Source organism: Grampus griseus (assembly GCF_964374135.1).
Source record: "Grampus griseus genome assembly, chromosome: 3".
In the NCBI taxonomy this organism is placed as follows: domain Eukaryota; kingdom Metazoa; phylum Chordata; class Mammalia; order Artiodactyla; family Delphinidae; genus Grampus; species Grampus griseus.
The window spans coordinates 82,800,346-82,828,054 of record NC_139019.1 but is presented as its reverse complement, the minus strand read 5'-3'; the positions used below and the strand labels follow the sequence as shown (position 1 = coordinate 82,828,054).

The window sequence follows — 27,709 nt, the reverse complement described above, 5'->3', positions numbered from 1 at the left end:
TCGAGTATGCAATTCTAAAATCAAATTTTAGATAAAATAAGTTCTTATTTGCGAAGAGACAATGTTTCATGCTCTCAACAGGTTTGGTAAAAGAAGAGCTCCAAAAGCAAACTTTGATTTGATTTTAAAATCCTGTTATATAATTTTAAAAAAATTGTATAAACTCAAGGCTGAGTAAACGATGACTCACTGGAGGGCCCTGGGATACTGAAACTCATTCTAAAACTTAATGAGTGACAGGACTAAGTGAAGAGGAAAAACAAGAGGTCAAGAGAAATGAGTCCTACAATGGATAACATAAAGGAGTGGCAAAGAACATTTGGATAAACTCGCCGCATCTTTTCATTTTCAAATTTCCATTTCCCATTTTAAATGGAAACAGTGTCACATTTTCTCCACATAAAATGACCAACAGAATAAAGGCAGTATTGCATATGTTGGCTTTCCAAACAGTGTCTTGTAAAAATAGTGAGAATTTTTATTATTCTTATTGAGAAGAAGAGTATTAAGGCTAGGAAACAAAGCAACCCTTGATCAACGGCTCTTGTAATTTCAGGCCTCATCGACCAGGTTTCTTATTCTTATAATTCTAACAGCTACTCCTAAAGGCTTGTCTAGATTAAGCCAATTAATTGTGAAAAGATTCACATAGCTCCCTAGTGGTTTTTTAGTATTCATAGCAAAAATGATGAGAATTAACATTTGAAAATAAAACTACTCTGGATTCTTGGACCTTTGCTATAGAACCTTTTCACCTCTAATCTATGGGGAAACCATTCAGATGGCATGGATATTTCCAGACTATGCCAAGCTCTGAAAAGTGCTAGCCTGTCATTTTGAATTATCCAAATAGAGCATAATTGACTGTTAAAGTACTCCTCTGGTTCTATCTGTGAAAGGTTAGTTAAAACCCAAGGTTACTCAGAGAAAATCAGAACTGATAAGTCATTTCTTCTTTGGTCTGAAAAAACTTGTTTTAATAAAATTGTCATGCCCTAAAGTTAAGTCTGTACAGTCTTCAATTACAATTTTAATGCATTAAGCATCTAACAGAATCACAGGAAAATTAATCCAAAGTCAGAAAGTTTCTTTAAGAAACACACATAAAAATCAATGGCATATGTGGAATGTCCTTACTTTTCAAAATTACATCCAGCGTGAGTCAGGTATTCAAATTTCATTAACTGCTCTATAAACCCACAGAACACATTTCCCAATTCAGACAAATGCTATGTGAATTTCAATGCAATGTGTATGCATTAACATAGTAATTAGAAGGATACTTAATGGGAAAACTAAATAGGAGAGGTGATTAAAAGGCACCAGCCTGAAAAAATAGCACCACAATATCTAGGCATCATCCTCACTCCCCACCCTACCCCTCTCCACCAACAGATCAGAGAGGCTCTAAAGTCCACAAGAGCAGAAGGTATATCTGTTTTGTTCACACCAAATTCTCAGTGCCTAAGAATGCCCTTGGTACGTAGTGGATGGTTAATATATATCTTATTAATAAATGAATAAAGAGAATAGTTACCATTTATTAAGTACTTCTATGTGCCAGGCACTGCACCAACCGTATTACTGACATCCCCTCACTTACTCTTTGTGATGGTCCAATCAGGCGGGATTAGTAGCCCCATTTTATAGATGAGGAAACAGACCAATAAAGATTAAATAATTTGACCAATGTTTATTACAACTATCAAGTAGTAGAACTGAGATTTGATCCCAAGATGCTCTGATTTCAAAGTTCTGGCTCTATATTAAATGTTATAGCACTGTGCTATAACACTGCCATCCTATTTAACATAAATACTCATCTTGTGAGAAAATAATAATGTTCAAAATTATGTAATGCTGGTTTCTGTTTAAACTCTCAAAATGGTTACAACCATGCCATTGTATTTTATTAAAGTTGACACTAGTTCACTAAGAATTGGTCAGTTGCTAAGGAACTCCTATCAACACCTCTATTACAGGCACCTAAAACTTAGACGAGGAATATGATCATTGGTGACCAGAAGTTAGAGCAAGATGCCAACTCTATTTTAATGAAGATTCTTTATACCATTCAGATATGCAGTATAATAATATGAATCTATTACAATATTAAAGGAGAAAAAGGAAAAGGATGCAATTAATTTTAGCCTAGCAGTAATTCATGTCTAAACTTTGCTGCTACACTCAAAGACACATTTTATAGTGCTTAGAACAAGGGGTAGCACAGATTTTGGAGACTGTGTTATTTTTATTTATACTGACAAGGAATTTATGTATGTTAAACTTTAGAAGTCTCATCATGGCAGAAGAAACAGAGGGGATTGCAGAAGACATGCTGTGAATCTTGCTGTATAGTGTATGGATGACAGGTAGCTAGGATGTGGAGAGGGTGCATAAAGGCAGTGTATGCAAATACCATTCTCAACCAAAGAATCATTATCATCATAAGGGAGGCAACAAAGCTGTAGACTTTTCTGGAAAGTGATATCACCCTAAAAAAAAGGTCATTTAAATGAGTAACCAAGCAGGGTGTCTCACATACAGGACTCTCTCTCTCTCTCTCTCTATATATATATATTTATATATATATATTTATTATTTATATATTTATATTTATACATATTTATATGTTTTAGCTACTTTTCTCTTTCCCCTCATCAGCATCTGTAACCCTGTGAAGACAGTGGCATTTAAAAAGACACAGCAGGTGGTTAATAACTAGAAGCAGTTGAAAGGGATCTTAGCTAAAGCTTCATAGGATGGTAAAGCACTACTGCTTTAGCTTGAGAATGATTCCAAGTTAGAACAGCTGGAAACAGCCTCATCTAACCAGCTGGGATTCTTCTTTTCAAAAAAGATTCAACAACCTGTAGAAGCCCCCTTAGGTTTGTAAACAGTAGCTGGTCATAAGCATCATTAGAAATAGTTTCCAAATCAAATATTAATTAATAAGACTGAAAACAATAATTTTAGCTCTGCATAGATTTTGTCAAAGTACAAGACGTAATACAGAAGAAGCCCATTCACTTTAATCACCCAGTATTGTGAACACACAATCTTGGGGCTTGCAGTCATAAGTTGCCTTAAGCCCTAAGTCCTGTGCTCAGCAGAACAGAAAGTGCTTAAGACTATACAACCTCACATCACAAAGAGAAAGTGCTCCAGAATTACTCCAAATGCCAAAACAATGTGTATAAACAAAACTATGATTTTCAAAGCTTGAAACTCTGAATAGCTAACCACTCATTATTTTTAAAAAATGATTGTTACAGTAAGAATAAAGAAAGGTATTCATTGAATAGATAAATGGATATTTCAATTTCCAAGGTCTCCTAAAATTTACCATATTTTCATGGAGAGCAGGAATAAATTTTTAATATCTAAATTACCTAGTTTTCAGCACCTCATTTCCCTACTGACTCCAAAAAGCCACAAAGAGCATCTGCTCAGTTATGGCTCACATTCAGCCAACAAATCTGGGGAACTTAGAACTGCTACACCTTGACTTAAGTCTGCAAGCACAAATGGAGTCCAACAAATCGTGCTATTGCTATGCTTGCTCCAATCCTGGTGCTATTACTTTCCCTTGGTGCCTGGATGCAGTAATTGTCTCCTCCTTTAAAAGTCTGGGAAAGAAGGGATGAGACTTAATCTGACAGGTACTGCTGCCTTCCTGACATGGGCCAGCAGAGCTGCTGCTTTTCCATCAGCTGGTCCTTATTTGCATCCTCGAGAGGTCTGTTAATTTAGAATTGAGCACCAGGCCCACTCTAACTAGAAAGGGACCACCCCACAGTATATTAAAAGGTTCACATCAATGTATGCAATTTAAATGCACATGCATATAATTAACTAGACACATTACCAGTGTGAGCTGCTAATTTGGAACGAGACACAAAAGACTGGATGGAATATGTGGAGAAAAAATAACTTTAAAATTAAAATGACTAAATAATGAAAACTGCTTCATGCTGTGTCTACTATTTTCATGTGAACTTAATGTAACTGTAAATATATTTTAATGAACAGTAGAAAGAGGCAATTACAAAGAGCAAAGGAGGGCAGCACAACAGTAAAATGTCATTAGAATAGCTCTTTGCCGTCATATTAAAAGTGCTGCCTGAAGACAGGGGATGAATTATAACTTCATAATTTCAGGGGGGAAAAATGTTTACTTTATTACAGACACACACCTATTTGCCAACTTGCTGGCAATGAAAACAGAAAACTAAAGTGAAAACGGGGAAATTCTAGCTAACAAACAGAAAAGAGAGGAAATCTGAGCTTGACGCTTTGGTTGTCAACAAAATAAATTAATCAATAGTGAATCTAAGAAAGAAATGGAAAATTTTATTTGAGCCAAACTGAGGTTTATAAGCTGGGAGACGGTCTCTCAGAGAGCTCTGAGAACTGTTTGGAAAAGGTCAGCATATATGTGATTTTGGTGCAGGGAGGATGTGCAATCAAGCACACATCTCAGTGGAAGGTTGCTGCTAGTCACAAGGAACAGACATCTGAGCTCATGGTTTTAATGCTTTTCTAACTACGGGAAGATGCAAGAAACTTAGTTCGTAAAATTTTCTCCTGAAAATGTCTATCAGAGGGCCAGTTTTGCCAGTTTTCCCAGAGCACAAAGTGCTTCATCGTTACCTTCACCCTGAACTCCTTTCAGGGTGTACTTTAGGTCCGCAACTGCAGTGGCTAACGGCTTGACTCTTGTAGAACTGGATGGTGGGCAACATTCTCTATCTTACAATTCCTTCTCTTCCAGTCTTAATTTCGACCAAAGTTTGGGAGGCATTTCGTGACCAATTTGTCCCTTGTTGCTAGGGATGCTCATTCCCAGACCAGGCAAATATTTTGTTGATAGGCCACTCAATGTGCTATTACTGGACTGGGTCCTGTTATCAGTAGCCAAAAGCCTCTGGACCATCTGTCTTACTAAGCTGTTATGGTCCAGGATATGGTTTCCTCTTGCTGCTTTTTCCCATATCTGGAGTTACACTATTACAATCATTGATCTTATAGGACTATATATTTGGTCAATGGTTTCAAGTCGCCTAATCATCATTAATTTTATCTGAGGCTCAGTCACATATTTGGTAGCGTAAGAAACAATTATCTTGTAAAATAGGCAGAATACAAATGATACTGCTAGTGACATGAGTAAGGTCATAGGTGAGTATTTAAGCTAAGGACTTACATTAGGTGTAGCCCAGCATCTCCCAGATTGTCTGACCAGGCAGTTCTGCACCAATCTCTACCATTAAGGAAAATGATAATTGCCACTGTACATAAAGTTTACCAAAGATGTCTGCACGTACAAGGTGAGTGGTGGGTCATCGTGAGCCCTGACAGGATTGAGAAAGGAATGCTGTCTTCTAAAGAAGTACACGGCTGTTGCCAGAAGAAGAAAAATTGATCTTTATGATTGACCAGATATTTCTGTCATTGGGGAGGTCTGATTAATGCATAATGCAGATGCACAATGCACACTAGAGGGGAGGGAGGAGGCCAAAGGGCAGAGAAAAAATTTATGTTTAAATTTTTCTCGTCTTGCCTTAAAATGTGAATTTTTAATCTCATCATGGTGTTAAAATATCCTCTTTGCTTTATCTTCTTTCACTAAAACAGCTTTGTATTCTCAAAATGATTTCCTTAGGGTGTGAATGAGTTCTTGATATTCTTACACATCAAAAGCCACTACTGGTATCATAACCAAAAATATATGTGAAAGTCTGGGAATGTTCATTTAAGTACTGTCTATATCACGGAGCAACTGAAGAATAGATTTGCATCTATAAAATGAGTGTGATAAAGTCCATGACTCAATGTAGAAAAATAATGCAAGGCTTTTGACACTGATAGATTTTTTTATTAGTGCTATAACTCAGATGGGAGGATAAGAGGTTAAGCAGTCGGAAAACATCTGCTGACTGTCTCCAGGGCTGAGCCTGAGTGGCATCGGGGGTAGGGAGTAGAGGATGTTTCTGTGAAGCAACTGAAAAGTTCAGCCCATGAAATATGCTGTGAGCTGTAATGCTTTAAAGAAGCATGGATTTTGCCAAATATTGGGGGATAAAAAGCCCATCCCATTTCTAAATGGAGAATAAGGCTGGATTGTTAAAGCCAGGTCACTAGAACAGTTTTAGGTAATGTACATTTACTAGTTTGCATATTGAACAGATTCTATATATGTAGTGAAAAGATCCTACTTTTAAATGTTAGATGAACACTTTGAGCTGGTTAAAAGCATCAATTATTGTCCTTGGTGTACGGTTATAAAGTCGATTATAACTACTCTATAGATTAACAGGGAATATATGCTGCAAGGCAAATTTTAAAAATCCATTTAAAATGACATGGGTATAGGGACTTCCCTGGTGGTCCAGCGGTAGAGAATCTGCCTTCCAATGCAGGGGACGTGGTTTTGATCCCCGGTCGGGGAACTACGATACCACATGCCGCAGGGCAAATAAGTCCATGCGCCACAACTACTGAGCTCTCACCCCTCAATGAGAGAGCCCGTGTGCTGCAAACTACGGAGCCCACGCACCCTGGAACCCACACGTCACAACTAGAGAGAGAAAATCCACGTGCCACAACTAGAGAGAAGCCAGCACGCCACAATGAAGAGCCCGCACCACAACGAAAGACCCTGCATGCCTCAACAAAGATCCCACATACCACAACTAAGACCTGACGCAGCCAGAAAAAAAATAAAGAAAATAATTTAAAAAAATAAATAAAATGACATGGGTATAATGTCATTAAGAATTCTAATTATTCAGTGATGCAACTCAATGGCAAAACACAGTGGCCTGTCTGCTTGAGGTGAGTTAACAAATGCAACTCACTTATGTCTCCAACTCCTAATAAAGATGTCTTTCCAATCTGACTCAGCATTTGTATACAATTTATATTCGCAGAATTATGGAATTTTAGAGCACAGAGGAGTTCTCTAAATGATCTAGTGTTAGTCCCTTGCTAGAATGAAAAAATCAAGACCAGCCTACAAGGGATAAATAATTTACCCACGGAATCTAGACAGTTAGCTACACGTTCACTCTATAATGCTGTCTTTCAAGTAATAATTTTAGCAAAAAAAATACGTGCAGCAATTACTTTACTCAAAATTGCTGTTTTCACTTTCACATTTTTCTTTGAATTCTCTCTTTCCCCAACCTGGAAGTCTTTTGGAAATATATTTTATAAACTTAATTTCAAAATAGTATATTTAAGAATATTAATATTTTAAAGGAGGCAACATAATGTGTTTGCTCTGATATTGCCTTAACATGAGAACGGTGAACTACACTTAGTTCACTGTACGTAATTTTTCTTAACAATTAGGGCCATAATAACATTTAAGTGATAGTTTATTTTTTCATTCATTCTCTTGAACCCAGAGAATCTGCTAAAGCAGGTTCCCTCTAGCCATTTTCACTAATTCTAGTTCAAAGGTAAATATTGCTAATTTCACAAGACATATTTTTAAAACATAAAGACCAAAATGTGTGATTTGCTGAATAAGATTCAGAAAAGGCTGTCACAGAATAATCTTTTAATGCCAGGATTTTATTTACAAAAATTTACTGAAGAGCAAAAACAGGAATGTTGATATCAATGGGTATTAACTGTGATTTGCTGACTCCATTTTTATATAAACCCAGTCATGTGAGCTGGGTTCCCATGTGATACGCCCCTTTCATCAAATAACTTAAGCCTATTAACAAATGCTTTGATGGTACTTGGTCCATGGAGATTTCCACTAATTGCCCCATGCTTTTAACACTTCCAAATACATATTACAATTGTTTATTGTAAAAATGACTAGAAAGCAGTCGCTGCATGCCTCGAATCAGCCTGATGAATATTAGGATGCACAGAGAAAGGTCTATCAGTCTACACGATCATGCAGGGGCAGGACCACAGAACAGACCCCTTTCCAGTGCAAAGCAGGACACACCAGTCATTCTGGATTGTTAAATATGTAACAGTGATTCTGCCTATAGGTGCAAAATATGAGGCTTAAAACACACGGCTATTTTCAAAGATCACTCTACCAAAGATCACTCTACTCTACCAAAGATCACTTTGGTAGTTCAATCTTGAACTACCAAAGAATAAAATGAAAGGGAAGATCTCAAGCCATAATTATGCTGTAAGCTTCTGGGGGTAGAAAATTATTTATCCTAGAACATCCCACAGCACCTGCTGCAGTTCTAGCATATAACAGGCATTTAACAGATGTTTATTGATTGTTCAAGACATGATATTAAGATTCACTGCAGTGATTAAATTCTAAAACTGCAACAGTTACTTGAATAAATGGGAGGCACTGTGGTAAAAGAGAAATAACTTTAGATTTGGAATCTAACAAACCAGGGTTCAATCCTGGTGTGACACCCACCAGCCATGTTACCTTGAGCAAATCACTGAATCTTTGAGCTTCAGACTCCTTGCCTGTAAAGTGGGGACAATAATACCAACTTTGCAAAGACGTTAGGCTAAATTTTAATTTTCATTTTAAATGGGGTATACAGATCACCTAGCACAATGTCTGGGATAAAAGAGTACTCAGTGAACAGATCTATGGTGCTCTTTGGGTTGAATCATGAACTTAAAGAAATAAACATCAGAGTATCCATTATCTCAATTTCAATCTTTCTTCACAAGCTGTCTCCACCTTGACACATTATCTATGACAACAGACATATATTTATAAAGTCAGTGACAAAGACTGATGGCTGTGTTCCACAGCAGACTAAATAACTGTGATAATCAAACCACGGCAACCATGTGATGCAAAAAGAACAACATTGTTTTCTAAAAAAGAAATGTTCTGCCTATTTACTAATCAGTTGTAAAATACCTGCAGAGATGCACTTTGTACTTATAAAAAACACAGTTTCTCACCCATCTATGTACTATGAACCCATCCCTTACCAGTAATTTTCAGTGGACGCTGGCATATTGCATCCAAAAAGTAGCATATGATGGACAGTATCCATGCTGGCATGGGGTTTGAAGTCAACTGTTAAGAGAAAATGATACATGATCGTCAATACAAGTTATACTTCTGTGCACAAGTGTCACAAGAGACCCCAGCATTCAACATTTCAAGTAGCTGTATAACAAAGATATTTTGATGCTCTTATGACAGAATGCTCTGGTTGTATAAATTATCTTATTCCTTAAGATGAACAGGATTTGATAATTTAGTAGGATAATAAACTATTATATAACAAAAGAGAAAATAATAGGCTGAAACTACAGATATACCCACACACACATTAATGAAATCCCCCTTTTAAAGTGATGAGAGCATTGTGTGGGTATAAAATGAAAGCTCCAGGCTACGTATTCACAATATATTTCCTTCCAGAATTCGGTAGAGTTCTGAGCACCATACAATACTGCACAACATTGTACTGAAACAGAAGCCACAGTGAGTGGTCAAAACATAAGCAAAAGGATTCAGAACACAAATTTATTATCATCTTAAAATAACAGTAGCCACTGGATTGTGATATGGAGAAACAAGTTACTAGAAAAGAAAAGAAAAGTGGAAAATGTATCTTTACAAAAATACACAAGAAGAAAAATGTCCTGGATGAGTACTGTGCACTTGTTAAAGGGATACTGAAACTTGCACATTGTCATTTCTCTTTTTGTCCTAATAATAGTGGTTGAAAGACATTAAAATAAACAAAAGTCAGTTCAGAGGTAGAACAAAGAAAAATCAGGGGTAAGTTATATTATTTAGTATGATCAATATAGAGCATGAGCTTTCTTTCCTGGTTTGGGTGTGGCTCATCTCCTTTTGTCCACATTCAAAATGCTGCCCTACTGGGCAGTTTTCAAGTCACCTTTACACATAAAAATGCTAAATAGTCTAAAATGATCTTAAGTCTTGGGTGTGTGTAAAACTGCATCTTTTAGCTCTTTTTGTCTATTTGATAAAATTAATAAAACACCTTTTATTGCTGAAATGTCTATCTGAGACATATGTATTTATAAAATAAAAGATGTTCTACATCAAACTATAGCACCACGACTTGCATAATGTGGTTGATCAGAAAACACAAGGTGCCTACTGTGAGCCATCTTGACTCCCAACTTTCATGGAAAATAAAAAGCCTTTCATTTACTGCACTGAAAATAAGAATTAAAGCCTAAAAATCACATCTTGAGATTTTTCATACTGCTATTTAAAAAACCAACAGAGGTTAGCTGGAAAATGGACTTGATATAACTTGAGGCTTTGTTTTCTGTTACCAAAGAATATAGTAAGCCTAGGAAAGTGAAGAAGACACTTTGGAAGGAAAGAAACAATTAGAAATTACAATAGTTCCCAAATCATAGAAAATCATATCATTACCAAGCCTAAGTTTGTTACAAAAGAAATGGAAGAAGGATTCTACCTCCATAGGCTCACTCTCAAGTTGAGTGCGGGATTTCTTTCCCCCCTTCCAGAATCCTCCCAGGGGATCATTCCTCTAAGGAAGCAAATTGAAAAGGCCCTGAGGTGGGAGCACCTAGCCTTTGTCTTTTACTCACTTTACATTTATTTTGGTATGTGATGCAATTTGCTATCTTATATTCATTTTTATCAAATGGCTTCTATCATTCTATGGATGTCTATAACTTTTTGGTCTGATTAAATCTACCTCCCACTCTTTTTTTTTTTTAAATATATATCCCTATGCCAGCCAGTCTATGAGGGGCTGTCAAATGAGAGGCTGACTCCTCTGCTTTTTCAGAACCTATGTAGATGATCATAGGGGTCCCATCCCCCTTAGATTCTTTGATTATGGGTGGATTATATTAATAGATTTCCCATGATTGAATCATTCTGGGAGTTTTGGTAATAAACCAACATGGCCACGTGCATTTTATCAAGAATTAAACTGCTGGATGAAAAAACAATGTGAGTTCGAGGTGTCAGCTAAAAATCCAGGTGTAATGATCCAGCAGAAGATTGGAATTCCATAACTCTTATTCAAGGAAGAGATCAGAGAATTACATATTTGGGAATCACTCAAAAATTGAACCCTGAAGCCATGAGGGTAAACAAAAGCACCAAAGGTGATAGTAGGAACCATAGCTAAGGCTCAGGACAGTTCTAGGGACAGCCCTGAGCTGTCAGGGTCTGTGTAGTAGACCCTAACAGTGTTTTGGGTTTTTTTTTTTTTTTTAAATATTAATGCAGTGTGTGTACTGTTGTGAAACAAAGCAAAAACCTTTTTGAAAGAAGAGTGGGCTACCATTAAATTTATAAAGTCAAATATTAAGCAAAAGATTCAGGTAAGGACAGAGAAGAGACCTATTGGGAGAAAATAGATCATGAAGACAACAACATACAGTCTCTGTGGCTTTTCACTAGGAAGCAAAGCCAAAAGTTTTGCTTGGGCTCCTGCTTATGCAAGAGGATCTTCTCGTTGTCCTTTGTACAGGGCAAACATTATTCAAAGTATAACTTCTCTAGCTATTTTCTGATTTTTTTTTTCCTTCTTCTGACATACTATTTTAAGAAGCACTTATTTGTTCCACAGTGAACTCTTAGTAGACATGTGTTTAATTTTAGTTTCTATAGTGAGAAAGAAGTCAATATCTTTAAGGGGTAGTAAAAGAAAATCCCTCAGGGGCTTCCCCGGTGGCGCAGTGGTTGAGATTCCGCCTGCCGATACAGGGGACACGGGTTCGTGCCCCGATCCGGGAAGATCCCACATGCCGTGGAGCAGCTGGGGCCGTGAGCCATGGCCGCTAGGCCTGTGCGTCCGGAGCCTGTGGTCCGCAACAGGAGAGGCCACAGCGGTGAGAGGCCCGTGTACCGCAAAAAGAAAAAAAAAAAGAAAATCCCTCAAAGTTCCCTTTCATAAAAACTTATTCTCACTGACTCATACATTCCTGCAGAAACTCAAGATCTAATTTAAATGCCAAGTAAATTATTGGTATAGAGTGAAAACAAACAACTAACCATCTTTTTCATCTCCTAAAGAAAGAGTATAATAAACTATTCATATAATTGTATCTGGAAGTAAAATTCATTGCAAATTGAAATGAAAAACACATCCAGCAAAATAAATGTCATATCAAAATACAAATCTAAACCAAACAGTAGATGCCATAAAATACAGCAAAGATAAAGCAGGACTTGGACAGTTTCATTGAAGGGCCTGCTGCCAGTACTGGGCAGAGGTCAACTGGGAAAAGATTAGGCTGACAGGTCCATTTCCTGGGTTTGTACCACTCCTACTTATTATTCCTGGCTTTGCAAAATAAGACCCCACCCCTAGGGAATAAGAATAATGTCCACTGAGCACAGGATACACAGATAACTATGCTAGAGATTTCAACACTACACAAAATATAATATGGAAAAATATTTAAAAATCACATCTTAAATTCCCCCTTCTTTCTTTTTCTCTCATCATACACCAAAAGAAATAAAGGATCCAAGGGGAAGGGAGCTAGAGGATAATACTGAAAACAACTGCATTTAAGTGTGCGATTCTGACAGGCAGAATAAACAAAGGCAGCCTTGGGATGGTGACAAACAGGCAAAGACCACTGCCTTGCGAGAATGCAAGCGTGTATTATATCCGATAAGATTAAAAGTGCCACTGACTCCTCTAACTCAATAATAAGATGACAGTTGCTTAAGTGGAAATGGTTCTTCAGCCTCAATGGGTGTTAGCAGTTCAGACGGCCTAATGGATAAGACCAGGGGAAATTTTATAGGCAAGTTAAGTGCGAGTGAGTCCTGGGAACCAAATACTTTTGAAGGACTAAAACTCCAGAAATAGAGACTCAAGCACATTAATTAAAGGAAATGTGATAATACTGCAAGTGCATAGGTTGGAGGATTTCTCAAAGAATAATTTCATCTGAAATGAAAGACTTGAAAGTACATGTGTGGGTGACATATTGAGCAGAGAGATAACTAGGTCTATTTTCTGGAGTTCTAAGCAAAATTTGTTCTAACTGCATGAGCTTGTTCAGGATTTATGGCCTCTTTTAGCTAACATCAGACTACAATCAGGGCCATAAAATTTTCTAAAAATGTGACCTAAGAGAGAATTTCATTTAGCACTTGGCTTTCTCTCCATTTTTCCCTTCCAAGTGGATATCCAGGTCTGCATGTCAAATTCTGATGTATCTGCCAGACCTAGGACGTGGAAATATTTCAAAGAACTCACATAGCCAAGTGGAGGAATATGCAATTTAGGAGATATCTATGTACACATATAACCAACCCCGAAATACCACTGGAAATGGGAGGAACACCCTTTTTAGCCAAAGGAAGGCAGTAAAGAAATACTACAGACCATGGATAATTAACCTATCGAATAAAAAAGAACTGACTTGCAAATGCAAGTTTGAATCTCCAAAACTTAGGCATTCCTGAATTATTACCTATATGTATCACCAGAGAAAACTGTTAACTTTATTTCTTTTTTCCTCTTAGTGGAATCATATTACACACAGTAAACAGCTTATTTCATATACTGTGGATATTTTTACATGTTATTAAACATTTTTTGTCAATGATACTTTTCAGCTAGTGCTGTGCATTAGAATTATCCTATGGAGTTTGTTAAAAATACAAGTGCTCAGGGCCAATCCTAGATCAGTCCTGCCCCTTCCCCCATCAATATCTTATTTGAATCTCCAAAAGTTGTTCCAGGCAAGTGTCTCTTTGCAAAATTTCAAAGGTGAATCAGAGGTGATTCTGACAACAGTCAACATTTTCAGTGGCAGTGGCTGAATATATTCTATCACGTGAGCATATGCAGAGTTTACTCATCTTAATTAACTTGGGTTGTATAGTTCTTTTAAATGTACAGAGTAAACAGTAAAGACAAGGTTTCTTTTAAAACGAATTTATAAATGTTTCTGAAGGCAAAAATTAGTTGATCCTTTAGAATTGTTTTATTAAAAGAGATCATTGGAACTCTACATTACGTCAGGCAGTTTTAGCTGTATCACCTAAAATCGTTTTAGGGCTGAGGTCTGAAGCAAGCATACAAATGGAACCCCTGGTGAGTATGTTCATGTCTGTGATAGAGTCCGTCTTCTAATAATCCTAGTGCTTTCAAGCCATTTTCAACATTGAGAAAATAGAGAGATGTAAGGTTCAAGAAACAATAATGTAAAAGAGCTGTCATAATTTAAAAAAAAATATCAGTTCCCCAATCTTAATATCACTCCCATAAACATTTCTTTATTTCCAAAAAATAAAGATTATACTTCAGAAACCATTCATAGGAACTGAAGATAATGCTCTAAATTGCAATTTAAGTGTAGGCTATGATCAACCTTAATGTTCATAATCTTGCAGTTGGGTGAGAAAAGTTCAGACAGATGTAAAGCTCACAGCAGCATAGTCCATTTGGCTGCATGTTGAAAACCCACAGCAATGGCATATTATATTACCTTCTGCCGGCTTTCTGCAAACCATAAAGCAATTCTACACTAAAATAAAGACCTCTGCTTGAACATTTTTAATCAGAAAGTTTAACAGAAAAGTTGTCGTTAGCTCTCGCTAGCTTGGACAATGATATACAATTCAGAAAGAATCCTTAACATGGTTTATGAGGACTTTAAGCTGCTGTTGCCAAATTAACCAAGAAATAAGACACGCAAGCAAGTCTATAAATTGAACGCAAATTTCAAGTGAAATAATCCTTACCGCTGAATAAAGGAATTTCAGCACAAAAAGAATTAAACTTCTAGATGAAATACCTTTTAAAAAGGAACTTTCTGGTATATGTCAGAACCAACTAAACGGTCAATAAATAGACTTTACCAGCCAGACTATGCAAGATAAAATAGCATAAGCTTCATTAAGCCCTATTTTTGTAATGTCATCTCTGTAATATCCCCCTATTAATTTCCCACAGAATCAAATCCACATTCCCCTCTTGCCTTCCCAGAATATCGCAGCAGTCTCCGATCCTGCTACATTTCCAACAAGACAACCTCCAACATACACTCCGTGCTCTCACTGGCTGCCCTTCTCACCTAGTAACCATAACCACTAACGTTTACTGAGGGCTTACCCTGTGTATGGCTCATTTACTGCTCACAACAACCCTATGAGTCTGGTCCTTTCCCCCTCAGACAGATGAGCCTGAGTAACAACCGCCCATGGCCATGCAGCCAGCAAGTGGCGAGGGTCACGCGTGTGCCCAGTACGCTCCTTCTGTGCTCATATGGTTGGCAGCTGGAATATTTTCCTCCTTCTGCAGATCCAAATAGACCGTCTTCCCAGACCCAGATCAAACACTGCCATCTCTGTCATGAAATTTTCTCTGACTAAAACAGTTCACACTGGTCTTTTTAGAGTTGGCCACTGAAATTGTCCCCACTGAAATAGCTGAAATGGATACTTCAGAATGACTGTCAAAATGCCAAGAACCCCTAGACACTGAAGGATGTTTTACACATCAAACCTGATCCAACCCTGGGCTTTTGGAATTGGCCGTTTTCTGGGGAGTGGGGAGGAGTGGCATTTTGACATTACTGCATTAAAACAGCTTTGTCAACATGTCAGTTACTTTTTGGTGACCTCTAGATGCACTGAATTGAAGACATTCCTAAGTCTCAGCTTCATAAAATATAATGAAATGGTTCCTACCCCTCCTCTCTGTTTTATTACCTGACAAAACTCTGGGGGCTTGGGGGGGCTGTCATGTTGGAAATGTGGGTATTTGGGTGACCAAAGGATAGAGGACATTTAAGAAATATGCTGAGACAGAGTGTATAGCAACAGATTCTCCTTCTTGATTATGACCAAGCAAATGAAGTTTTAGCCACTCATCAGAGACCTCCAGTACGGTGTATCTTATTTGTGCCACTTCAGCTCTCTCCAAGTAGCTTTCACTAAAAAACTAGAATAGCCTCTGAGTATGGCTGCTGGGAGGTACCCAACGGTCATGTGGAAGTCAGAGACTAAATTATTCATGTTGGAGAAAATCCTAGGTGAAAAGAGAAGTATATGTAGTCAATTAATTGGAAGCAGAAAGGTGACAGAATGATTGCATTGGGCTGGGGACTCACACACACACCCCCTTCTATTTACTGCTGTCAAAGCCATAAAATGTGGATAAATGAGCACTGAACCCTGCCAGATCTTGGTCTTTACAGTCATACTATGTAGCTGACCCATAAGCATGATCAAAATTAGATTGCTTCTGTAGTTTCTGAAGTATCCCAACATCACCTTAACATGTGCTTTAAGACAGGTCACATTTGGAAATATTCAAGTCTAACTGTACAATTCTGCAGTAGGAATTGTTTCACATTCAACAGAGAAGCCCAAGAAAATGAAAAGCAATGAATCATTAGATTAATTTTCATCTATTTCTAAATTCAATGCTTCTATCTGATTTGTATAGTGCAATTTGATAGATAGGGACCTGCCATCATTCACTAAGGAAAAGACACATTTATTTACTGGTCATCCACGTCAGGGAAAGCAAGTGGATGAAGATGACAGTCAAATTTCTTGGCTGAGTGGGCTGCTGTCAGAGCCAATTCTTCTGAGTGTCTATAAAACACCTTTCAGACAGCAACACAGTGCAGTGGTCAAATGTAGATTTTATCATACCCTCACTCATTCCAGTTCTGTGGTTCTTTATTAAAACAACAAACAAAAGCAGTGCTCTAGGGAAAGCTATAATTTTGTTCAGAAGATGAAAATTATACTTATCTTCATTATAGTATTTTCTCAAACACCTACTTTAATTCATATTTAATAATTCAATGCTAACATATAAACACATCAAACATGTTGGACAGGCTTATATGTATATATTACAGGCATATGCACATGAAATTCCACGATAATTGTGATGGTATCTTCTCAAAATTAAGAAATATGTTTATTTAAATGAGTTACATAATTAGTCACACAAGTGTAAAAATTATAAATTACTCAAAGGCAATTTTGGCTTTTACCACCATCAAGAGAGTTTGTTTTAGTCCTAATAAGCAGTCTGCCTTTTGTAATTTTCTTCAGAAATTTGAAAAGCAAAAGAAGAAAGTCCTTTTTATATGTTGTAACATTTGTATTCTTGTCTTCTAGAATTCTGCCAGGCTGTGATTTCCTTGAATTTGTATCATATTACATCTCCACTGCCTAGCCCAATAACTGGCACACGGCAGAATTTTAGAAGTTTGCTAAACTATTTACAATAGCCAGGCTATGGAAGCAACCTAAATGTCCATCGACAGATGAATGGATAAAGAAGATGTGGCACACATATACAGTGGAATATTACTCAGCCATAAAAAGAAACAAAACTGAGTTATTTTTAGTGAGGTGGATGGACCTAGAGTCTGTCATACAGAGTGAAGTAAGTCAGAAAGAGAAAAACAAATACCGTATGTTAACACATATATATAGAATCTAAGAAAAAGAAAAGAAAAAAAATGGTACTGATGAACTTAGTGGCAGGGCAGGAATAAAGACGTAGATGTAGAGAATGGACTTGAGGGCACGGGGCGGGGGGGAAGCTGGGGCGAAGTGAGAGTAGCATTGAGATATACACACTACCAAATGTGAAACAGCTAGTGGGAAGCAGCTGCATAAGCACAGGGAGATCAGCTCAGTGCTTTGTGACCACCTAGAGGGGTGGGATAGGGAGGGTGGGAGGGAGACACAAGAGGGAGGGGATATGGGGATATATGTATACATATGGCTGATTCACTCCGTTGTACAACAGAAACTAACACAGTACTGTGAAGCAATTATACTCCAATAAAGATCTATTAAAAAAATTTTTTTAAGTTTGCTGAATTTATGAACAAGTGCCTTTCTTAGAAAACAATTATTCCGTTATATTCAAATGAGTATAATTTAAGACAAAAGAGTAAATTGTCTACTATTCAATATGTTGCCTTATAAAATGGCCAAACAAAACACTTTTTTAGGGTCCACTCATGTATAAGCAAGCAATTACTGAGTCCCTACCATATCCTGTGGCACATATCCTGCTGGCATTCAAACATTTTAAGGGCACAGATAATGAAAACAGAAGGTGCAAAATGATAAGTGTCTTAAGAAAAAAAATGAACAAAGTTTTATAGGTGCTTACAAGTCTTCATTTCTAACCATATTTAATCTTATGATAAGGCACCCTGAGACCCAGAATTTCAGACAACACACAAAAAAGCCAAAATTTCATTCATGGAAAAGCCTTGGTTACCCCACAACTAAAACGTTCACTTTGGGAATTGGGATAAGCTATGTATAATCACCCTCCCAACATATAACCTGTATATCCAAGCCCTTTGCCTTCTGCAAATGTTTAAACCTTCATGTGTATTGGGTTTTATTTCATAAGATGGTTTGAGGTTTATTTTACTTTTTGGCAGAACTGACCAGAGTGTTCCCAGTAGGGAATGAAGGTAAGGGAATGAAAGAATAATTGTTTTTAATGTGAGGAAGACAGAGATGTGCGATTGCTGTATTTCAGCTCCTTCTATCCATTTGATAACTTCTTCCCTTTATCCCCTGTATCACTATCCCCACACCTAAATCTGTTATGATTTAAATGGCATACATGTAGGGAGCACATATATAGTAAAAGCTTCTTAACCTCTCTGACCTTCTGTTTCTTTTTCTCTAAAATGGCTTAAATACACTTAGTTTTCTGTGTCTTAGTGTCTGGCAAGTCCTCAGTAAACGATGGCTGGTGGTGGGCTGATTATAGGAACAAGCATGCCTATAATAGGACAAACTATTGTCCTAGCACCTGATTAAATCACAGACACAGATGTTCCTGTCTCTGTTTCTCTATATGAAATAGGACAACCTACAGTGCTGTCCTAAGAATTAATGAGATTATACATGCAAATTTTTCCTTACTTACTCCCTTATATAAATCATTGTTGGTACTTCTCTTTGGTTTTCAATTTTCCAGTTCTATTTTGCCTACACCTAAACTTCTGTGGTTGCTGAATTATGTAAACAACGGTAACCACAAATCTCCTGGGGGTAGTATATTAAAGGACTAACACTGAAAATGAAATAATCATGTTTTGAACAGGTGACAAAATGTTTAGTATTCATGCAATCCTCCCAGCAATAAAGTAAAGAAGAAATACTGAAAATAGTTATAATTATTCTTATAAGATTCTTTAAGGACGTTAGAACTGGAAACAGTTTAATCTTAGATGAGAGTTGCCTAAGAAAAATGGACAAATGTTTAACACCTGGTTGTAATATAGCCCTTTATGTGTTTCCTGTGAATATTTTTCTTGACTGAATATGTTGACTTGTACTTTCAATTTTAAGTTATGTGAAAGTAAACACATTTATATTAGGAGAGCAATAACACATTCCAGGATATATATTTATAGGCCTTAGAGTCACCAGCTCTGAAATCATTTACTACCACTACCTCCAGAAACAAGCCAGTAACCTATTAATGTGAGACCTGTAATACTGCTCTGAAACACGACTACCATATTTATACAGGTGTGTAGAGGGGCCTTCTCTTCAAAAACAGGAGGAAGAAAGTCTACTCCTAAAGTTGGACAAAGAAAATACAAAATTAGTAAAGAAAAACTTCAGGTACAGTTCCTTTTTATTAGTAAACATTGTTTTCTCCTAAGCTATCGAATATGTGGACATGAAACTGAGGAAAGCTTTACTGTTAATATTTTAATTATGAATTTATATCCTAAATCACTTTTGGTGTTACTCAAAGCATGACAATTAGGAACTTAAATTATTTTTCTCCCTTTAAAGTTAAAGTTCAGGATCTGGAAGCACCATACTTCCTAACTTTTTTCCTGGTAATGTTCAATTGTTACACAAAGGAACATCACTCAGGCAATGTTCAAATTCTCAAGGCTGACTTATTTTTAGGAGTTAACTATGAAGCAAATTTTGTTTAGAGTGTTGATACAGGTTGTATTTTCTGTTGTGATTGCCACCAAAGTGTGTGAAAAAAATAGATGCACATTGTTCTGGCTTTGAAGATCTATAATGTATTTTCCTGTGGGGAACACCTCATGAAAGTTCATCCTCAGATGGCCCCAAGGCTACTGTACACATTTTACAATTCATATAATAGCCATTTCAGACAGTCCACTTGAAGATTAGTTTCAAAGGAACAAAGTACAACTCTCACTACCATCACTTTCTCTCCAAAATCAACATCTCAAAGTAGAAAAACAAGGGACGGGGGCAAATCCATGAATAATTTGCCAATCACATGTCTTCCCTAAACAGTTAAATGTCTGTCATAAGGGATGTTTAAATTAAAACCATCTAGATGAAAACAGATGGTGCTCTGTCACATTTTCTATCTGATTTAAAGGCTCAGCTGGGGAAGGAGCTGTCATTTAAGAGCCCTCTTATTCTATAATATAGACAACAGGGCTGAGGTTCCTTCTGTCCTCCCTCCCTCCCTCTCTCTTTCCCTTCTTCCCTTCTCTCATTCACTCCTACTTTCATTCCTTCCTATCCATCTACTTGTCTGACAGGTAAAATCTTACATTCCCCAATGCTGATTCTGAGTGCAGTCGATTTATAGCATGAACCAGCAGGTATATAAAGAGTCTGTTGAGTGGAGCGGAATTAAGCATCCAGCCACAGACAGAAAGCCAATACTCTACAAATGGCACCACACGGCATTGGGAGCCATCGACATCTGCATGTAACTCCTTAACTACTATTACTCATAAGTCTCTCCAGATACAGTTTGTAATCTTGTCTCTCAGTGGCTCACTGGTTTGTTTCTGCATTAGGCATTATAAATGCATTTTTAGAAACTGACAGTAAAAGATTAATATGTTCATAACCATCAAAGAGAACCTTTCACTGATTTCCAATAGCTGCCCTTCCTTCAACTGCCCACCCCTCCACACCATCCAATTAATACTTACTCACGAAGGCTTCCTCATCCATTGGCAAATGCACTGACATGCAGAAGTACGTATCAGACTATTAAAGAAAGAAAGATACAAAATATGAATTAAACTGCTGCCAGTAAAGAAGAAATAACTTGTAAAAGCATGGGCTCTATGACTGAAAAAGAACTACTGGTCCAGTGAGGTGAAGTTGTCTGCCAAATGCTGGGTGCCAGGTTAATGGAAGGGCTAAGCCTAGAACTTAGGTTCCCTAAACATTTTTCTATGATTCTTTCCTAAACAACGTCAAATCCTATTTATAAAACCAATTATCATAAATAATATTTCTAGTACTGTCACAGTTAAAAGGCAACATTTTAAATGCTTCTATATAAAGTAAAACAATTCAATGCATTTGACTTTAAAATGGTAGGAGTTAGTTTTGACCATCTTTGCTATTTGCATAATTAAATATTTAATTTCTTGAATCACTTTACAACTTACCAAAATATTAATTAAAAAGATACAATGGGGGGCTTCCCTGGTGGCGTAGTGGTTGGGAGTCCGCCTGCCAATGCCGGGGACATGGGTTCGTGCCCCGGTCCGGGAAGATCCCACATGCCGCGGAGCGGCTGGGCCCGTGAGCCATGGCCGCTGAGCCTGCGCGTCCGGAGCCTGCGCTCCGCAACGGGAGAGGCCACGACAGTGAGAGGCCCGCGTACCGCAAAAAAAAAAAAAAAAAAAAAGATACAATGGGGACTTCCCTGGTGGCGCAGTGGTTAAGAATCTGCCTGCCAATGCAGGGAACATGGGTTCTATCCCTGGTCTGGGAAGATCTCACATGGCACGGAGCAACTAAGCCCATGTGCCACAACTACTGACCCTGTGCTCTAGAGGTAGTGAGCCACAACTACTGAGCCCATGTGCCATAACTACTGAAGCCCGCGCGCCTAGAGCCCATGCTCCGCAACAAGATAAGGCACCGCAATGAGAAGCCAGCGCACCGCAATGAAGGGTGGCCCCCGCTCGCCACGACTAGAGAAAGCCCGCGCGCAGCAATGAAGATGTAACGCAGCCAAAAAAATAAATTAATTTAAAAAAAGATACAATGAATAAAAGTTGGTTTTGAAATATATTATGTTTGGTTGTTCTCCCTTTATTATTTTTTAAAGATTTTTTTTTTTACGTGGACCATTTTTTTTTAAAGTCTTTATTGAATTTGTTACAATATTGTTCCTGTTTTATATTTTGGTTTTCTGGCCCTGAGCCCTGAGGCATGTAGGAACTTAGCTCCCTGACCATGGACCGAACCCACACCCCCTGCACTGGAAAGCGAAGTCTTAACCACTGGACCCCCAGGGAAGTCCCTGTTTCCCCTTACTTTAAAATTTTTATGTAGTGCATTGAAGAAATCAACATTAACTCATTATTCTTTCTTTTCCAGTTATTAGTCTCTTATCTAAATTGCCATTTTCTACTATCAAATGCACTAGCATCTACTAGCAAATACACTAGCATCTACTAGCAAATACACTAGCATCAATTTTTAGTGATAAAAATTGCAAATTAAGGAGAATGGGCATCTGTCGATCTATGTATTCCACTTCCTTAATGGAAATCCATATGTAATGAAGATGTGCTATGATTCATAATATACCCAATACAAATAGAGACTGAACTCATTTAATAATTCATACTTCATGGATTATTACTGCACAGTGGTGGAATCAAGAGATTCCACAAACATGGATAGAGATAATCTGGGTTTCTCTAAACCTACTGGTCAGCACGAAAAATTGTGAAATTTGTACTTCTTTTTTTCATTTCTGTGTTGGCTGGGAAGCAAGGAGATTCAAATACACATCAAAGAAGTATCTTAAAATTTAAAAAATTAAAGAAATATGATTCAGTCTTTATTACTACTTTTATATATACCATTTCTTCTACTGGAACAAATCATTTCATTTCTTAAAAGGCTTTATAATTATTTAGATTCACTCATTTTGATAAGGAGGAAACAGGCTGGGAAATGTTGAAGGTTGCACAGCAAGAAGGTTAAGCCACATAAATGCTGGAGATGTGACCTCTGTATCCAAAACCCAATATATTGGGTTTGGAAATATATTGGCAAAATACTGCTTAAAGATCTTACCATCATGTATAAGATTGCTCATAAATATTTTTCCAACCTCTGAATTACTAACGTTATAAAACAGACCTACTCTGTTCTAATAGAAATAAGAAATTCAAGATTCCCTTCTAGTTGAACATGCTGAGCTATGAGTAATTCAGGACTGAAAGATATTTAGTGGCAGACTATAACTGCTGCTGCTACTAATACTACTTCTAGCCAACAGTTATTGAATTCTTATTATGAGCCAGCCATGGTTCTCAATGTTATATATGTATTGTATCATTTAATAACAAAAACAATCCAATAAAGACCCAACAGTATCCACAGATACTATTATTAACTCCTTTAAAGACAGTAAGAGTAAAAATTAGCATTTGTTGAGAGCTTACTATGTGTAAGCACTGTTCTAAGTGCTTTACATGTATTAACTCCTTTAACACTTAAAACACATTCCTATGACACAGGTACTATTATTATCCCCATTTTATAGATGAGGAAACTGAGGCAAACCAAGATTAAGCAGTTTTACTATTCATTCTGGCCAAAACCTGGTAATAGGCAGATAGGCTTCTGAACCCATCTTAGTGCAGTTACTTTAGAAAGCTGGCAATTGTAAATCTTTTCTCTGCCTCTTTGAGTTCTAAATCTTCTATCCAGAACTGTCTTCTCACATCAAGGAGATAGTTCTCAGCCAATGGATGTCCTGCTCTAACTTACATCACTGCCTCCTGTCATAAAGATAGAAGTTTGTTTTTCCTCTGGATAAGTGCCAATCAACAAACCCAGATGGCCTAGTCACATGGACTAACTCCTCCAATCCCCCTCAGTGCCTTTCCCTTAGCATAGCTCAGCCTTTAAAATAAGGTCTCCTGCTTTTTTTTCCAGCAAAGTTGAATTCAGTTCATGCTGGAGCTCCTTCCTTATTTGCAATAGTTTTTATTGAAAAAAATCTGTCCTTCCCACTTTAACTAGTGACCACCTACACTAACAAGTGTAGGAGCTGGGATCTGAACACAGACAGTCTGCCTAATGCATCACAGTTCACTCAAAGCAATATGAACAATTAATGGCTTAGAAGCAAATATGAAACAAAAGTAAAATTTAAAGTAGTTAAGCATATATTTAGAACAAGAAATGATCCAAAGGAGCCAAAGGTTGCAATGAAATGCAAACCAAACAAGTTCTTTTAAATTTGTACTTATAATTTTTGGGTTTGATTTTATCTTTGATTTTATTATAAGCCACCTCAAGTTATTTTTGGAATAGAGAAGTTATGGGCATAAATAGGTATGCCAAATTCAGCAAGTTTGTTCTTTTGATTAAAAAAAAACCTAAGCACAATAATGGTTACATACACAGAATAAAGAAAACTACTTTTTATACTCAGAATTGATCAGAACCGTATTATAATTCTTTTTTTTTTTTTTTTATAATTCTTGCTCTTATCATCAGCTGCATAATTTTAAATGGCAGAACAACTTGGGAATGTCTTTCTTCTATAGATTTATATTTCTTGGCTTATAACTTCTCTAATGATAAGAATGTGTTCAGATTTCAAATGTTTCTGTCCTATTCTGTTAAAGCCAGTTTAAAAAAAAAGAGAAGAGATGACATAGATGCTCCACAGAATAAAGAGTATCCTACAAAATTATTTTTCGGAGAGTCTATATTAGACATTGCATCAGTGGTCTACCATGCACCATCATACTCTGATTTAGGATTTTACTTATGCTCCATTTTCAAGATAAAGAATAATTCTGTTAGAAAAAAAGAAGGTAAAACTCTTCTTTTTAAAAAATGAGCACATCAAAAAATGCAGTGTGTATCAGATCAATAATTAGCCTTCAGCTGAAAGCTCTGAAGACCACAGTGCAATAGAACAAAGAATAGCAAAAAGTAATTTATTCTTTCTCTGCAACTATAAAAGGTATCAGTGACTTTGTTCTCAAGTATTCTGGTACCATAGTTTGATTTCTAGAATTAAGTTGAAAGCTCAAGTTCCTTGGAAAGAAGATATGTTCCTAAGGTCATTTACATGGTTCGATGGGAAAAGCCAAATCTCCAAGGTCTGCCTCCCTTAGGCGGGCTGAGTAGAAGTAAGCACACTTTTGTGTTACTTCATTTTCTTCTCACAATTATGCTGTGAGTAGGTCGAAAAGGCACTGCAACTGTCTTATAGAAATGCAAACTTTCACAGAAAGGTTACTTATCCACCTAAGGCCAAGTAGTTAGTGTCAGAACTAGGATTAAAAATCTTCAGGTTTAAAAAATAAACAAATGGGACCTAATGAAACTGAAAAGCTTTTGCACAGCAAAGGAAACCATAAACAAGATGAAAAGATAACCCTCAGAATGGGAGAAAATACTTGCAAACGAAGCAACTGACAAAGGATTAATCCCCAAAATATACGAGCAGCTCATGCAGCTCAATATCAAGAAAACAAACAACCAATCCAAAAATGGGCAGAAGACTTAAATATACATTTCTCCAAAGAAGATATACAGACTGCCAACAAACACACGAAAAGATGCTCAACATCATTAATCATCAGAGAAATGCAAATCAAATCCACAATGAGGTATCACCTCACACTGGTCAGAATGGCCATCATCAAAACATCTACAAACAATAAATGCTGGAGAGGGTGTGGAGAAAAGGGAACCCTCTTGCACTGTGGTAGGAATGTAAACTGATACAGCCACTATGGAGGACAGTATGGAGGTTCCTTAAAAAACTAAAAATAGAACTACCATATGACCCAGCAATCCCACTACTGGGCATATACCCTGAGAAAACCATAATTCAAAAGGAGTCATGTACCACAATGTTCATTGCAGCACTATTTACTATAGCCAGGACATGGAAGCAACCTATGTGTCCATCAACAGATGAGTGGATAAAGAAGACGAGGCACATATATACAATGGAATATTACTCAGCCATAAAGAGAAACGAAATTGAGCTATTTGTAATGAGGTGGTGGACCTCGAGTCTGTCATACAGAGTGAAGTAAGTCAGAAAGAGAAAAACAAATACCATATGCTAACACACATATATGGAATCTAAAAAAAACAGTACTGATGAACCTAGTGGCTGGGCAGGAATAAAGACGCAAACTTCTCTAAGCAGACATAGAGAACGGACTTGAGGACACAAAGGGGGAAGGGGAAGCTGGGACGAAGTGAGAGAGTAGCGTTGACATATACACTACCAAATGTAAAACAGATAGCTAGTGGGAAGCTGCTGCATAGCACAGGGAGATCAACTCGATGCTTTGTGACGACCTAGAGGAGTGGGATAGGGAGGGTGGGAGGGAAGCTCAAGAGGGAGGGGATATATGTATACATAGAGCTGATTCACTTTGTTGTACAGCAGAAACTACCACAACATGGTAAAGCAATTATACTCCAATAAAGATGTTAAAAAAAAAAGTCAAGTTTATGCCTTCCAGATGATTAGAAATAATTACGTATCTTTCTTGCCACTTTCTTACCATTAAGTTTTAATCCAGTTAAACTGTGATTCTGGCGAGTCTTTCAACCTTCATACCCTGTTTTTTTAACTATGAGACTAAGTCCTATACTTTAAATAAAATTTAAGACTCTTCACAAGTAAATGAATAACTTTTTTTTTATAAGATATGTAATTTGTTCAAGAATGGAGTAGACAATGCCTTTGCCAAACTATTATAAGTTCATAACAGCATGGGGAGAAAAAAGATTATTTAGGTGATTACAAAATACTGTTTTATCAGTAAAGGTTAATTTCTATAGCAAGTCACCAAGAATGGACAGCACTTTTTTTTTTTTTTTTTGGACAGCACTTTTAATTCCATACTGTAAGCAGCAGTCAGTTTAAGAATTTAAGACTACACTAACATGTAATCACATAGTTAACTACAACCAACTCTTCGATGAGAAACTTTTTTTTAAAGCAAACCCTTGTGAGGCAACAACATTAAGAAAATTGGAACAATACATCTCTCAAAGTAATAAAATCATTACATCACTGATATAAATAACCGACTGTGTTTTTCTTTTCTTCAGGATGAACACCAAGAACACTATTTAACAATATCCTGATTAGGTAAATATGATCCCACAACCTCTATCATTCAACAATCCAAAAATATTCAACTGATTTAAACATACGATCAGTACTTAGCATATGATACCCTGTAAAAGGAAGAACATTTACCGCACATTCTAACGTCACTCTAGAACCTTCCCATCATAATTATTTATCATGGTAACATCACCAGGTAGGTATTATAGACACTACTTTAAAGATGGAAAAACTGAAGTTCAAGAAGGTAAGTAACTTGTGATTAAAAAAAAAAATTCTCAAAACTGATGAAATGGGATTTGAACCCAGTTCACTAAAGCAGTTCTCTTTCCACTATAGAAAGATAGCTATTAAAAGGTTGTTTTTCAAATCTAATATTTGAAAAGAAAATGTCAGTTCTTAGACACAATTTTAATTGTTTATTTGATTAATGGGATAAATAAAGGAATCAAAGGCATAAAATTTAACAAGAAGTTTTAGTCCAAGTCCTCTAAATTTTCAAGGGCACATGAGAACATTTCATGACAGATTGTTGACAAACTGCAGTGAACCAGACTAGAGCCACAGCTATTTAATTTGGTCATCATTTTGTTTCTGCAAGGTAAAGCAATTTGAAAATGTACACATAATTCAGA

At 36.9% G+C, this 27,709-nt stretch overlaps 1 protein-coding gene across 16 annotated transcripts in view; it reads right to left on the bottom strand.

The window, feature by feature from the left end:
• The window catches only part of PAM (peptidylglycine alpha-amidating monooxygenase), a 282,213-nt gene that overhangs the window by 93,450 nt on the left and 161,054 nt on the right, over positions 1 to 27,709 (bottom strand). For all 16 annotated transcript variants that reach the window (XM_082650122.1, XM_082650119.1, XM_082650111.1 and 13 more), the window contains 2 exons: positions 20,911 to 20,968; positions 8,953 to 9,040 (listed from right to left, as the gene is read on the bottom strand). In XM_082650122.1, the coding sequence (XP_082506248.1) occupies positions 8,953 to 9,040; positions 20,911 to 20,968 (146 nt within the window). The remainder of the gene's footprint in view (positions 1 to 8,952; positions 9,041 to 20,910; positions 20,969 to 27,709) is intronic.